Raw genomic sequence first — 15,372 nt, 5'->3', positions numbered from 1 at the left:
ATCATGTACAAAGATGACAGATACAGATCGGTAATTTTCAGAGGTCTGACTGTATGTGTTGAAATTAACAACAAACTGAGTTTTCAGGTGAATTTTCTTTAATGCCACACGCTGTAGAATTTTGAAATATGAAACAAATACATTCTTTTTCAATTTCTGTCTGGAAGATATAAAGGCATGCCTCCATATCAGTGAGATAGTAATTAGGTGGGGAATATACACAAGATACTTTTTGGGAACACATGGATTGTAGTTTTCTTTTCACAAGTGTTGAACCAAACTCCATTACTAACGTTATAGGAATGCTACTCTTTAATCCAGAAAATACCACACTGCTAAAATAACTTCTCTTGAATTTTTAAAAAATATTCTTTGAACAGAAATCGATGCTGCCTCTGCAGAAGCATAACATTTTTGCAAAATGTTGGCTCCTTCTAAAACAGATATATGCATGCACGCTACGGCTAAAATGCAACCATGGTCACAGAAATACCACTAGACTTATTTTATGGATATGAATTACATTTTATTTTCATGTGGCACTTTCACTGACAGGAAAACATGAACTTTATGTTTTAAGAACAATTCTTCATCTTATGAAGAATTGATAATGTAATGATGCGCATACACATATATACAACATTTTTGTTCATCTTCTACTTATTTTATAAGACATCTAACAAAAAAAGAAATAATTAAGTGACTTTATATAGAAAGAAAAGCATTCTCATGTATCCCCTCTCTTTCCAAACTCTTATTACCATTTGCATTTATACATTAAACTGCTTCTGGTAAATAGCAAGAAAATGTTTTTTTTTTCTTCTTTAAACTACAAGGGACTTCAATAGGAACTGCAGATCAGAGGGAAGCACTATGTATTCAACGGCTCAAACAAATGTGCATCTTTATGTGAGCCACACATAAAAAAATGCCAGCAGACATCAGGCATCAACTCGTAAATTAGCAGACCAGGGCTACATCAGAAGCAGTCTCCTGATGATTCTTTTGCACCCTGAAGCTCCCTTTAAGAAGCACTTTTTTTGTTCATTCTGTGCATGTGTGCTTCAAGATTTCTCATAGGCTGCACAAACGCCTGGGCAATTCTATTCTAAAAGCTGTGCTGTACATGTTTAACTAGGAGGAATCAGTTTGTAATTGCATGCAGAAACGTAGATATCTGTAGTTATGTATTTAGAACAGCATGCAGTGACAAGAGAAGGAACGGCTTCAAAGACTAAGAAAGTTTTAGACTCAGTATTAGGAAAACATTATTTATTCTGAGGGTGGTGAGGCACTGGGACAGGGGATGCCCCATCCCGGTGTGCCAGGCCACGTTAGATGGGGCTTGGAGCTCCGCGGTCCAGTGAAGTGTCCTTGCCTATGGTGGTGGGGCTGGAACCAGACTGACCTTGCAGGTCCCTTCCACTGCAAACTGCTCTATGATTTTAAATACAACCTCTATAATGCACACTGTACAGTACATATAAGTTGGCCAGCTGTCGGGAGCAGCCAAGCGAACTTTCAGACAGCTAAGAGAACGTGGTTTTCATAGCAGGCTTCCCACACTGGCATCTCTGCTTGAACGCAGATGAGACAGCCAGCCCATACATACTCACTAGCATTTATTTTAAATAAAACTCATAGGCAAGGAAAGGGGGGAAAAAAAAAAAAAAAAAAAAAAAAAAAAGGGCGAGAAATCCTGCGGAGACCGAGGGCTCCCGCCCGGCCGCGGCGCGGCTGCCGGCCCCGCGCCCGGCCGGCCCGCGGCCCCGCAGCGGCGCCTGCGCGGCCGCCCGCCCGCCGCCGGCCCCCGAAGCTTCGTGAAGGTTCCGGCAGGCTCCGGCCGGCGCTTTCCGCCGCGGGAGCGGCCCCGCCCCCGGGCTGCTGCCGGCTTCCTTCCTTCCTTCCTTCCCTCTCCCTTCCGCCGCGTCTCGCCGGGCTCGGCTCTCCCGGGCGGCGCGGCAGGCGGTGCTGCGGCCATGTCGCTGCTGTGCTACAACCGGGGCTGTGGGCAGCGCTTCGACCCCGAGAACAACACGGAGGGTGAGAGCGGCGGAGGGGCCGGGGCGGGGGGCGCGGGGAGCCCGGCCCGGCCCGCGGGGGCTCCTGGCCCGGGACACGCGTGTGCGGCCGGGGCCGGCCCGGCGCTGTCTGCCGCGCTTGTGCGTGCCAGAGGTTCTCCAGGCCCTCTGCTGAGGGCCTCTGAGTGCGGCATTCATCGCAGTTACCAGCGGCGGCCTTTTGGGTTTTAGTCTGATTAGTTGGTTGGTTTGGTTTTTTTTTGTTTTGTTTTGTTTTTTTTTTTTTTGTTATTTTTTTGTGTGTGTGTGTTTGTTTTTTTTTTTTTTTTGTTTTTTTTTTTTTGTGTGTGGACTTGCAGCAGTGATTAAATGTGTCTGGATTGCACACATGTGCTTTCTCTTCCAAGTGCCCTGAGCGCTTGCAGTACTGCTGTGTGTGCTGGGAATGCTGGTGAAGCGTATTAAAAGCTCTGTCATTTGGGGTTTTATCATTCCGCAGAGCTGCAGAAAGGTGAACTGAGTTTTCAGAAGGCTTGCCCCCACCTGGTTCATGAAGTAACTCTGTTGGTTGAATTTCTAGAATGCTCTCTCTGTTAATTTAATTTTTAGTGACCCCTAGGGCTAGAAGTAGGCTAACATGTTCTAGCTTGTTCATTTTCTGAGGTTTAGGACCGTGGTAATAAGGAGTGTTTATTTTTCTCAGCTACGTGTTTTTGCATAGAGAGGGGCAACATATTGTGTAAACTTCCTAATGTTTCTAACAGCAGAAGCGGGCATAGTTGTGGAATGCTTACATTTAGTGATCTCTTCCACCACCATCTCTGACACCCCTTTGCCCCAAAAAGTAAAGCCTATAAGGGTATTTATTGTTTTATAAAAATATCCTAGTAGGACTTCTTGACCTTTACTCCTTATAAATAACACTTCTTTGTGGTTTGTGATTAAGCTGTAGTAAACTAGGTCAGGTTGGCATGGCCATATGCTAGCTCTGTGGTGTTTGGGTTGGGGAAAAAAACTTCATGACATGAAATTTGTTTCAGTAAGTGGCTGGAACATGTAGTGGAATCACTGTGTCCGAGACTAAGCATTTCGGAAGGTAAATGTAATTATTCACAGATGGCTACAAAGACCAAGGTTTTGCATATGGGTGACCCCTACAAATTTCTACTTTGACATCTAATGAAAGGACTGTTAAAGTGCTTTAAGGATGCAGCAGTAAGGTGATAATAGTGTGTGCACAGTAGGTTCAGTTTGGCTGTGAAATTGACATCAAAAAAGCTCCAAAGAAACAAAAATCTGAAAAATTGTGGTACTTGTGTCTCCAAAAATTGCCTGAGGGTTAGAGAAAATGGCTTTGAAATACTTAGGTTTTCCTGGTAAAGGAAAGATACTAACAGCAGTGGGGAGGTGACTAGTTTTGTTTTGTTTTGTTTTTTAATGAAAATGTAGAATAGCAACCAAAGGCTGCAGCAATCTGATATCATACAAATCCAAACTAGAATATGCTTTTATCTGCTTGTACCCTAATTTTCCAGTTTTCCCTACCTAGTGTGAGAAGAGGTCCTTTGTGTCAGGTAAGAGCTGTTGGACTCAGCATGAGCACAGGCGAGATGGTGTTTTACTGTCCTCTAGCAGGCACAGTGGTCGGACTGCTCAGATCCCGCTGGCTCTGCTGAGACACTGCAGAGTCCTTGTCCTGGCATCTTCTCTCCTGGAGCACACAGGGCCCTCAGGAGGCAGCAGCCAAGTGTGCTGTCATTTGCTCCATCTGGTACCTACTTCAGAGTAGGCTCTAGGGATTGAGGAAAAAGGATTGCACTTGGCCAGATGGATGACCAGGCACTTGTCTCTGTCTACCTTGAGCTGGAGCATAGCCACCCCGAGACAGTTGATTTTGTGATAGTTCTGGTCTCTAAAACAGTTGCTGTTATTAACAGCATCTCTCTAGTGAAGAATGGTTGTGAAGAATTAGAAATATTCATTTAAGTCTTCTGACTCAGAAATAATTTTTGCTACAAAACAGAGTTTATTCTCATGATGCTTCTAGTGGCATACTTTCATACTTTTGGAAAAGAATAACCTCTGCTTTTATTTTTATTTTATTCAACTGTGAAGTCCTGGTCTCCTTCCAAAATAACTACCTTTTTCCTTTTTAAATTTTCCTGTGAGGTTTACCAGCATTAGCTTTTCATCCTGAAACTGAAGGAATTGATAAAGGTTTATGGATATATTTGTAAGTCTTGCTGAAGGTCTGATGTCCCAAAATATGTGCATTTTGATTAAAGGTGGGAACTGATGTCTCAGACTGTATTAGTGCTTTAGACTAGGCACTGAATATAAAATTGAAGAAAATTATACAAAATTATGTTAATTTTTAAATCTACATATTTATAAAAAAAAAGATAAAAACAACCAAGTTTGGGTTGGATTTTTGCCTATTAAATATCTGTAGGCAGATTGCTAATAAAGTTATTTATCACTCTTTTTTTTTTTTTTTTGCTTCTTATTATATGCATTGTTACTGTTTGTCATTTTAAATTTTAAGTGATTCTGATTTTGCTTTAAAGGTTCAAATGTAGTGTTTAGAATCAAGTCAGTAAAATACTATCCATGCAGTAAATGGCAGTGAGAAGTTATATAATCAAAGCAGTTTTATTACATGTGAAAGAATACAAGTAAAAGAGAGCAGCTTTGTAATGTTGATAAACATCTGTAAATACAAACACTTTGATTAATGGAGGCTGTGGTCCAGTGTAGTGTTTGTACAGAATGTATTAGTAATAAATAGTATTGACACATCAAAATTGTGTGGAAGACTAACCTTTGGGTTCACATCCTTAGGTGGCTTAGGATACTACAAACATTGAAAAAAGAACAAGGTAATTGTGGTTCAAATCATAAACTCATTATTTGCATCAAGAGACTTTTTTAACAGAATGCTTCTCAATAGAAAGCTCTGATCAGGTTCAAATAGATGTATTTGAAGTGTTAAATCAATGTTTTCTGTTGGTCAGGTAGCCATAGGGTCACTTTCTAACTTCTGCAAAATTACCAGTCAGGCCTGGTTACTGATAAAGGCCAGAGTGATCCATAGAAAGTTTACTTTCTCCGTGTGGAAGCAGTAGTTTGTCTTAGACACCTGCATTCTAGTTTGTGTTGTATTATACATAAGAAGAAAGAAGACCTGATTATTTCTGTTTAATATATGCACTCAGAGAGCATTTTTTGTGGAATCTGGATTTTTCTGAGTAATGATGTGCATTCGGGGAAGTGGGGTAGCTCATGGCATACATAAATTACAGATGTGGCATTTTCTCTGGGTGTGTAATCATATGAATAAAGATTCTTGGTATGCTTCAATAGTAATAATAATGATTGTCTTCTAGGTTCATGCACATACCATCCTGGTGTGCCTGTTTTTCATGATGCTCTCAAAGTAAGTATGCAACTGTCCTTTTAAATACTATCATTTTGGTTTCTCATCTTTTTAATTCCCAATTTTTCAATATGGAGAAACTGATGTTCAGACTATCCTGAGCAGCCCCATGAAATTAGAAAAGCACGGTTACTCATTCCTGAAAAAGAAATTAAAAACTCCACTCATATGGTCTAAATGCCATGCAAGTCTAGATTACTTGTTTCCTGTTGATTAACTGACTTTAAGTCTCTCAGCAGTTTAATTAGGTCCTCTAAATAGGACTGTGGAGCCATTGAGAGTTTTCATACTCTTTAAATTAATTAACCTGCTTGAAATTCAGAGCAGCTGCTTGTGGTCTAACGTGGCCAGGGCACTAATGTGTATGTGACATTCGTCTGGTGTAAATAACAGCAGTTCATTTAATCAGCCAAATGAGGTTGAGTTGGGACTGGTCACCCATGCCTTTTATGCAGCTGTCCAAGACTCTTGGGCTCCATCTTCAGTGAAGAATTAAATATACTTGTGATGGGTCTCCAGTGCTTAGGCCAACTGCACAGCCCATCCTTGGTTTTGTGCTAAACTGTTTTCCTTCTTCAGGATCTACTGGATGCATACAATGTGCTTACAGGGAATCATCTCAGACACAACTGCTGAAACAGTAGTGGAAATCATTATAATAATTTGTGTGTAGTCAGAAATCTGGTGTCCAAAAATGGAGCCTGGCACTATATTAATACTGGTGTAGCCTAATTGACTTTTCTTAGAACACTAAACTGCTGTTTAGCTGAGCTTTGAGGGGAGTGAGTGTTGTTTATTTTTCTTGGTACTTAGGAACTGCTTCTACTGGAAGTTCATTTCATCCCAACAATGTGGTGTGTTTTGGCCTTGTGAAAGCTTCTGCATTTGTTCTGGGCAGTGTGTTTGCTGTGAGCTGTTGCTTATAATGCAGTACTGACTCTAGAACCATCCATTGTGTGCCACTGGCAAATTGGGACAAATACTCTTGGGTCAAACACTGTACAGTTGATTAGACAATGGTAAATTTTTGTGTACAAAATTATAGCTGTACTCAGAGCACAGTACAAAAATCTACATAACTACAAAGAGAAATTATACAGTTAGCTCAAAAACTTAGTTTTACTCCCTCTTTCTCTTACATACTCACTGTTTATAAACAAGTACCACTTTCCCCCTTCTCCTTATCCTAATTAAAATTTTATCATAATTGCAAATGAGCAGTTTTCTTCGTGCTACGAGTTTAGATAACCTAGGTGGGCAGGATGAACCTTTGTCTCCTCAGCTGTTGAAATAGTTAATGTTTTGAGGGTATTTTAGAACGTCCTACATAAACCGATTGTGTTGCACCACTTAGGCTTTCAGAGTGGTGGTGCATTAGTCAGACTGTTGCCTCTTTGAGAGAGAACTGTTGTTCTTTGAGTTCTAAGGTAGATTATTCACAGTAGCAAGGCAATTTGCTCTAAAATTTAATTTCTGGTTTATATAATAAAAAGTGCTCTTAATTGATGTAGTTGGATAGCTGTGCAATGCATATATCCAGCTCTGTTGGTGGGAAATAAGCAATTGAAAGATTTGAGTCGTGCTCAAGAAATGAAAAAAAAATCCCTATCATTTTTGGAAGAGGGCCTGTGCATTGAGCCACAGGTGAGCTTGGTCTCAGGTGTAGTATTTGTTTGTTTTGCTTATGTATTATTTTATGAGATGAAGTAACATTTCTGTTTTCTGTTGTACAGAGTTGGCAACTAACTTTTCATGGAAGTATTGCCTCAAATTTCTGAACTTTCTGATTAAGGCAGCATCAGCAAACTAGAAGAATTCTCTGGCTTTTAAAATTGCAGATGATGATATTGTCCACAGTAGGGAAGAAAACAGTTGCTAATTTTGATGTGCCATGTCTTTTAAAGAAATATAACAAATATTGTGCTTTTTTTAATCTGTTGTCAAGTTTGGTAGTCATGCCTATGTTGTTTCTCTTCCAAAATGTTTATAGGGTTGGTCATGTTGTAAGAGGAGAACAACAGACTTTTCTGACTTCTTAAGCATTGTGGTATGTACTCATGATTATTTACGATTTCTATACTTGTCAAGTGACTGTGATTAATATTAAATGGTGTATGTGCTTACATGTTTTAAATTTGCCTACTTCTCTTAAAACCGTCTTAATTGTTATATACTCTATTTTTCTTCATATAATGCTCAAGGCTTCATGTAATGAAGTCAAGGCTCATTTTCAAGCTTTGTTAAAATTATCAAAATAGATTTTGACAGAACTGCTTGCTAATAAAGAAGGATGGTCAACATGTATTACTGTTTTGCTTGACTACAGAAAGTATGCATTTTTCTTTTAACTTACGTCCAAAATGAGAATATTTTCCTCTTTAGGCATAGGTTTTTCCTTTCAGCCAGTGTTTATAGTGGAATAAAGGAAAAGATGGAGCTGAAGAAATGAGTCAAGAAGACTTGTTGCAGTTTTTGTTAATTTTTAATGCATATAAACTACACTGCATTTATATATAAATAAAAATATATGCTTTCCATAATAGGGCTGTACAAAGGGTCTCCATAACAGTGAGAAACCTCCTGAGCCTGTTAAACCAAAAGTCAAAACTACCTCTGAACGAAAGGAGCTAGCTGAACTGAAACCCAAATTTCAAGAACACATAATTCAGGCACCAAAACCATTGGAAACAATTAAGAGACCAAGGTACGGTATATGAAACTTTAGGTTTTCCAAATTTGTAGTCAGTTGGCCAAGTTAAAGCTTGCTTGGTTTTTCAGTGTTGTACATTTCATGTAGTGTAGAAATTCTGAAATTAAGACCTTAGAAGACCATGGTTTTGGTAGAAGTGATGTTGTTATCTTGAGCTTCAGAACATGAATAAATAATTCTGGTTGTGACAAAGAAGTACTGGATATTTCAGCACTTAGATCCACAAGAAGCAAAAATTGAAGTCTATAACCTCATAGCTTAAAATGCCACTAGAAGCTGTGTTAAATGTTTTAAATAGTAAAAAAATTAATTTTGGGGTGCTTGTATTTAGATTCCTTAGAATCTCTGATTTATTTTTGTTTTTGTAGAATATTTAGGATTTCCAATTGAAAGCCAAGACTGCCTTCCAAGTTTTTTTCATAAACAGTACAGATTGACATTTACAAATGTAATTTGTTTGTTAAAGTGAGGTTTGAAAGGAAGAGCCTTGTAGGAAGATTAAAAGTTACTGCTTTGTCTTCTATAAATTCTTTCTTATTAAATGAGTTGACACTAATACATGGGTTTTTTTAGCCCAGATGAGCCAATGACAAATTTGCAGCTGAAAGTGTCAGCTTCCTTGAAACAAGCTCTTGATAAACTGAAACTGTCATCAGAAAATGAAGGGAGAAAAGGTAAGGAGACAGGGAAATTAAGTAGGTATGTGATACTGAGTGTCGCACAAATAAATGAAATGCAGATCTTGTCATTTCTGAAGTGATAGTTTCCTATAATTATGTTCTTTTTCTTAATAATCTGGGAAATACCTTCCAGTCCAGGAATGATGATTGCAGTCCAAATGTGGATAACATGGAGACTTGCTTGTCAGGAGCAGTTCATTGTCCTTAGCATTATTTGAACTGTGTCTTTTGTAAGATTTCATGGATAGAATGGACATAATGGGAACATCCATTTCTGAATGTGACTGATGGAGTTACCAAAAAATAAACTTTACTCCCTATTGTTGCAGAGACAGTATCATATAAAGCCTTCATAAATTGGTGAAATTCCTCAGAACACTAGCTGGTTCTCCCTTCTCTGTTTTTCTTCTTTCTTCCCATATTTAATTTGGAATTTGCTTCCAGAACTACACTCCTCCTTAAGAAACTTTATCATTTCAACCTACGCTTGTGGCTATTTTATGCTCTTTTGTTCTTGTGCCAAGCTAATTTAGCTCTTCTTTCTGTATGGTATCCAAATTATTTCCTTGTATGTATTTATAGACAACAGTTGAAGCCTTTTACATTCTTAGTTTTATAAAACTGAACAAGATGAATGATTGTTCACTTCCCCTGTGATTGTAATGATCCTCTCATCTTTTTTATTTGCCTCACTTAAAATGTGTAAAGATAGTATAGAATTTGATGCATAGGTAATACAGCTTTTCAAATATTTCTCTGTACCTCTCTGGCAGATTTCACTGTCAGGCAGAAAATAGAAGCTTGAAGAGGAAGGTTTTTCTAATCTACTCAGCTCAGTTTGCTCCTTAATAAAAGCTAAGTGTTCAGTCAATTATACAATTCATTTGCTATTTTCTATAATAATCTGTTTACAGAGGAAGATGGTGATGAAATCAAGATTGGGACAGCGTGTAAAAATTCAGGCTGTTCAAAAGTAAGTGGTTCAGTTGTACTCTAAATGCAGCTGCTCAGCTATAAAGTGAGCATTTTGGTTTTTTCTGTGCTAGAAGTTAATTTGGAAAAGGCACAAAGTCCATTGGGTTTAACAAATGCACATTTGATAACATGCTTTATTATGGACAAATGCAAGTTGTTCACAGAAATTTGAAGATTATTTTTTTCCTAAACCTGTCATGAATTTCTAATTAAGCTTGTCAGATCCATAGTACTGAGGTTTTTCAACTTAGCATATTAAATAAAATATAATATTGGTGAGAGGTGGCTTACTTGATAACACTTAAGTTGCTCTTGATAATGTGTATAGATCAGAAGCATCTACAGATCTTAGCAATTAATGCTTCCTGTAAGAAGAATTAAAAAGTCAGTGTTGTAACACTTCTAGCACCAAAATTAGTCATTATATTACATAGTCATTTAAAGTAAAAGTAACACTGACAGGCTTGTTTTGTGCAAAATGGGACAGTAAAATTTAAATAGCTATTTTATCTGGCAGATTTTGCATTATCTACCGAAGCTGTGGTGGGAGGAGAACTTTTGGCAGTCTTTGTGTTGGGAAGAACTGATCTGATATTCTGTGGCTAATTTGTATATTGTTTATTTTACTTTCTGTAGAGAATTGATGTGTTTTATAAATGACAAATTTAATTTATTTTCAAGTTCTTGTTTTCTCTGAATGCTCAGAGTATTTTAAAGACAGAAATATCTGAGGATCTGCAGTGACCTTTTTGAGCATAGATGATGTCACCATTCATGTGTGCCATTGAACTAATATAAAGACAGCTTCTCAGCAATGCCAGAACTTTCTGTGAAGGAAGGTTGAACAGTTACTGGGGAAAGCTAGGACAAGCCATTAGATCTAGATTATTTACCCAGGAGCTTTGTCATACTTTGGTCATTATTTCTGGCTTTTGTCATGTTACGTTTTATTTTTTTCCTTGCTCCAAATCCTGTAACAGTAATTCAATTTAAATGCTTTGTCCCACCAGACATACGAAGGACCACACAGCACAGAGGAAGTATGTATATACCATTCTGGTGTACCTATATTCCATGAAGGGTTAGTATTCAGCTAACTTCCATTTTTGTACCTGTGTTCTGTGAAGGGTTAGTATTCAGTTAACTTCAGTTTTTTTTATCTAGTCGTTTGTGTCTTCCTGCTTTCTTGTGTGTTCCTGCTAGATGAAGCCTTGATTTATTCTCTATTCCCTCTTCTGCCAAAAAATGGCAATGCTTGAAGGGGGTATACGGAAGTAACAGTAATATTACATAAAGGAAATATCTTAAATGGTCACAGTAAATAGTGTCCTAAATATTGTTTGTTAATTACTTTGCAAACTTTCAAGGATGAAGTACTGGAGCTGCTGTAAAAGAAAAACTTCTGACTTCAATACATTTTTAGCTCAAGAAGGCTGCACAAGAGGAGCACATGTATGGACTAAAAAGGATGCAGTAAGTAATGTTAAGATTGTGTTCTGTAACTGGCCATTCTGAATTTGGAATACTGAAATGTGGTTTGTAGCTTGATTGAGATATTACTGTAGCTGAGCCATTACAGATCACTACATCTGACATAATGTGGAGGATACATAATGTGCACAGCAGGAAAACTGAGAAATGGAGGGTGAAGTAGTCTGTGGTACAGGTATACTTGATTCTTTAAGAATATTATAGAATATAATAATGGACCAAAACATTTGAAAAACATTATTTGGTCACATGATGGATACAGGTGAACACAAAGTTCTAGTTACGTATGTATGTCTGTTGCCGAGACAAAAAGGGTTTGACACTACAAACATCAGGAATGTTTAACAAAAGAAAATAAAGATATATTATAAAAAGTGTCATTTCATTACCTCATTCCAAAACAGTTACTTCACAAATCCTTTATGTCCTTTAAATCTTACAATTGCTGGTTGCTTTGAATATTTTATGTTTTTGTTCAAGAATTATTTGCAAGTGCAGAAAGTAGGGATTAAAAAAAAACTGAAGACATGAGTCCAAAGCAGAAGAGTGTAGAAAAAGAAAGTAGAGAACTTCCCCCATTTAAAGAAACCATGTGTATGTTAACTTTATGTGTATTGAGATAATGGGCTTCTGTCCAGCAAGGGTTTTTATTACTTGAGCTTTTTGTTTTTATTTCGAGGGTTTTTTCACAGTTTACTTTTTCTGCATCAGAGAACAGAGGGCAATACATTTTTTTTTTTGCAGGACTATGAAGCATTTTTGGATTCATGTCATCCTTTCTATTTGTTCAGTTCCTTTCTATAACCTGCTGGCTAACTGTAGTCTTGGAAAGGAAGTTGATCCACCAAGTAACATTTTTTGTTGTAGTTTGTTTGAGAGGGAGATACTGAAATACTTAGTAAAAAGAACTGCAAATGGAGTCTTTCAGTCTTCTGTGAAGATGAAATTTAGTCCTTTATTAGCTGTGCTAATTGGCTATTAAAAAAAGTCCTGGGCGTTTATGCTGTTAGTCTTGTAAAAAATATTCAAATGTAATTCCAAGTCTTTTTTTTCCTGTACCTTTTTCCACAGGGTACAAAAGTAGTTCCATGCAGGCATGATTGGCACCAGACTGGAGGAGAAGTGACTGTTTCTGTATATGCTAAAAACTCTGTCCCTGATCAGAGTTACGTAGAAGCTAATAGCACAATGGTGAGCCTCTACCTTAAGATCAGCAACTTCGACATAGGGAAATCTGCACAGCTTTATTTACAAGGCTGAGATAGCATAAGACTCTTTTTTGAGTAACTGCTTTTTCTTGGCATTTGTGTTTGTTCAAGTATGTATAGCTTTTTCCTCCCTTCTGTTTGGACATCTGCACTTTAATGTGTGGGGGTTTTTTAAAGCCGCAATAAAGTGTACCAAAAAAAAAAAAAATCTTAAATTTGACTTCCATAAGTAAAACCCAAGCATGATGGGTTTGCATCACCATATGTATAAATAATTGTAGAGTCATGATTTAGTTGTATTTGACTTAATGTAATTTGATACCATTCTTTATTGTATGCTGTTTCACAGCTGCTAATAATAAACAGGTGTCAAAATGCCTCTGTGATTTCTTTATCTAAAATGATAAGCTGCCAGTGCAGATACTCACTTCTATTTCTGAGGGCCAATTTTATCACTTTGGTCATTGTAGGAGCCAAATTCTAAAATGGTATATTCTGTTTAAACATGCTTGAGGTGTCAGGTGTTTTATTAACATGATAAACTTGTCTTATTTTCTGTTGTTTTTCTGTTAAGGTAAATATCCATATTGTATTTGAAGGAGAAAAGGAGTTTCATCGTAGTGTGAAGTTATGGGGAGTAAGTATAAAAATATTTTTTTCTATTTAAAAAAAAACAAAAAAAAACAACCAAAAAAACCCCAGAAGGAAATCAAAACATAAGCCATTAGCTTCCTCTCTTCCAAAATGATTTGGTTTTCCTCACTACTTTGTTTTTTGAAAGAATTTTTGTTGTATGACATTGAGTAATTACATTTAAATCTGAATATAATGACCCAGGAGCATGACATAATGGGCACTGCTTTGTACAGGAGGTGGCCTTCCAAAGTCCTTTCTGATCCCAACACCATGGTAGTGGCATTGCAGAAAACCCTTGGTTAAGTACATTAGCCCATGTATGTTAGATATGCATAGGCATTTATGTCATATATTTATGTCATAAATATTCTGTAGCTTGGGAGTGGGCAGCAATCTTGTTTTCAAGATATTAGAGGGATCTTCACCTAAACATTACGGAAACTCAGTGGTGAGGTACTCCTTAACTTAATTCCCTAGTGTCTATCAGTCTGTTAAATTGAAGTGGGAAATACCTTTACTGTTTCAGGTGATTGATGTAAAGAGGAGTTACGTGAACATGACTGCTACGAAGATTGAGCTCACTATGAGAAAAGCAGAGCCCCTGCTATGGGCAAGTCTGGAGTTACCAGTATCCAACACACAACCTAAAAAGGAGAGTTCGGATCAATAACAATTCCAAGAGACAAGTTATTTCCCATGATGAAGTGGTGACTTGCTACTGTAATCAAATATTTAACTTTTATATGGGTTTCTTTTTTTTTTTAATGCTAGTTCATCTGTTTCCTTCTAGAAAGAAATTTGACGCACAGTAAATGGGGGCGTAAACTTGAAAGGGAGCTCTTGCTCCCCTGGGTATGTTTATGCTAGATGTAATGTCTCCATGGGAATTCAGAGTAAAACAGCTATTGCCCTTTGCTTGCAACCTTCCCTGCCATGCACTGACTATCCCAGTAGCTGTGCTCTCTGTTGACAGTGAGTGTCTTTGTTTTTCAGCCATTCTGTTTAGACTGGATGCATTTGGTAGCCTGTGTTAAATTCAACACTGTTATGAAGCATACAGTAATGCAGATACAAAAATGTGAGATTGAACTGATTAGCATGTAATTCTACATCTAGAGTAAAAGGTTACATTAACAGAAATAGGAAGTTGTACATTTGTAGACTTCCATGTTTTGAAACAGGTTTTTTTCAATTGCCCGTTGGCTATGGAGGAATGGAATGAACGGTGTTATTCCAAGGATTTCAGTACTTGTTGACTCCTGCTGTCTTTCATGTATCAAAGCAGATCAGGTTAAAATTTTAAAAAAGGTGGCAAGAAGGGATATTTTTTTACTTGTTTACATTTGCTATTTGAATAGTTAGATATAAGAGCAAATGGACAGTGAAATGGCTGTATAACAGCATTTCAGCTGTGAAGAGTATGCAAACAGGAAACTATTGTAAAATTACCAAAGTGCTGTATATATTTGGCAGCCTTTAGAATGTATAGTCTGTCCTATTTTACAACATCGAAGATACCAAGACTCAAAGTAGATGGATATGTGTAGTAGGAGAAACCAGGACACACTGTAGGTGTCTTGGTAAAACAATTTCCACATAAATGTGTGTATATCTTGACTCTGAGAACGGTCATCTAAGAACTGCAGTTATATACAGGACAAATCTTAGGAGAAACAACATGCTTTAAAATGTCTGTCTCAAATTGTAATTGTAGCTTTGAATCAAAATACTTTAAAAGAATACTGTACCTTCTGAGCAGACTGTAATTAGAAATCAAGATCATAGTTTTATTTTCAGTTTATCAGTAAAGGTGTGTAGCTGAAAACAGGATAGCTGTAAAAATTAGGTATTTTTTATTCAGGTAGCAACACACACAGTAACATTACTGTCTATTTCTGGTTGGAATAGTTCCTTAATTTTGGCTTTCAGCTGAAATAAAAATGTTTTCCTACTAAAGTAATAAAAAATGCACACCATTATTTATTGTGCCTAATCCTGTATATGTAAGCAAGAGGTCTTCTGGACTGTTAAAATGCATGGACGCTCATCTACCAGCTGTGGCAGACCTGGAGTAGTTTCAGGAGAAACACAGGGTGTAGTAAAGGCATTCTGAAGTGAAATACAGATTTATGAGAATCTTGCTGTTTTCCAATAGGTATGATTTGACTTAGACTTCTGTCTCTAACAGTACTTGAAGTCCTACTTCATGCTTAAA

General features: G+C 37.4%; 1 protein-coding gene across 1 annotated transcript; it reads left to right on the top strand.

The window, feature by feature from the left end:
• The first annotated feature begins 1,853 nt into the window (after positions 1 to 1,853).
• On the top strand, positions 1,854 to 15,136 carry CHORDC1 (cysteine and histidine rich domain containing 1). Its single transcript, XM_021545014.4, has 11 exons — positions 1,854 to 2,043; positions 5,408 to 5,457; positions 7,448 to 7,504; positions 8,001 to 8,161; positions 8,741 to 8,841; positions 9,762 to 9,820; positions 10,833 to 10,903; positions 11,190 to 11,295; positions 12,385 to 12,504; positions 13,096 to 13,158; positions 13,684 to 15,136. The coding sequence occupies exons 1-11, from the start codon at positions 1,980 to 1,982 to the stop codon at positions 13,825 to 13,827; spliced, it is 996 nt and encodes a 331-aa protein (XP_021400689.2). The 5' UTR covers positions 1,854 to 1,979; the 3' UTR covers positions 13,828 to 15,136.
• Positions 15,137 to 15,372: the final 236 nt, after the last annotated feature.

Source organism: Lonchura striata, chromosome 1 (genome assembly GCF_050655825.1).
Source record: "Lonchura striata isolate lonStrDom1 chromosome 1, ASM5065582v1, whole genome shotgun sequence".
Lineage (NCBI taxonomy): Eukaryota > Metazoa > Chordata > Aves > Passeriformes > Estrildidae > Lonchura > Lonchura striata.
The sequence above is the reverse complement of the archived record's forward strand: the minus strand, read 5'-3'. Positions and strand labels throughout refer to the sequence as shown.

What these genes read in the sequence shown, in the direction of transcription:
- CHORDC1 (XM_021545014.4), top strand. Translation starts at nt 1,980, where the DNA reads ATGTCGCTGCTGTGCTACAACCGGGGCTGTGGGCAGCGCTTCGACCCC. An exon ending in CTGACTTCTTAAGCATTGTG is followed by an intron (nt 7,505 to 8,000) that starts GTATGTACTCAT and finishes TTTCCATAATAG; the next exon opens with GGCTGTACAAAGGGTCTCCA. An exon ending in AAAATTCAGGCTGTTCAAAA is followed by an intron (nt 9,821 to 10,832) that starts GTAAGTGGTTCA and finishes TTGTCCCACCAG; the next exon opens with ACATACGAAGGACCACACAG.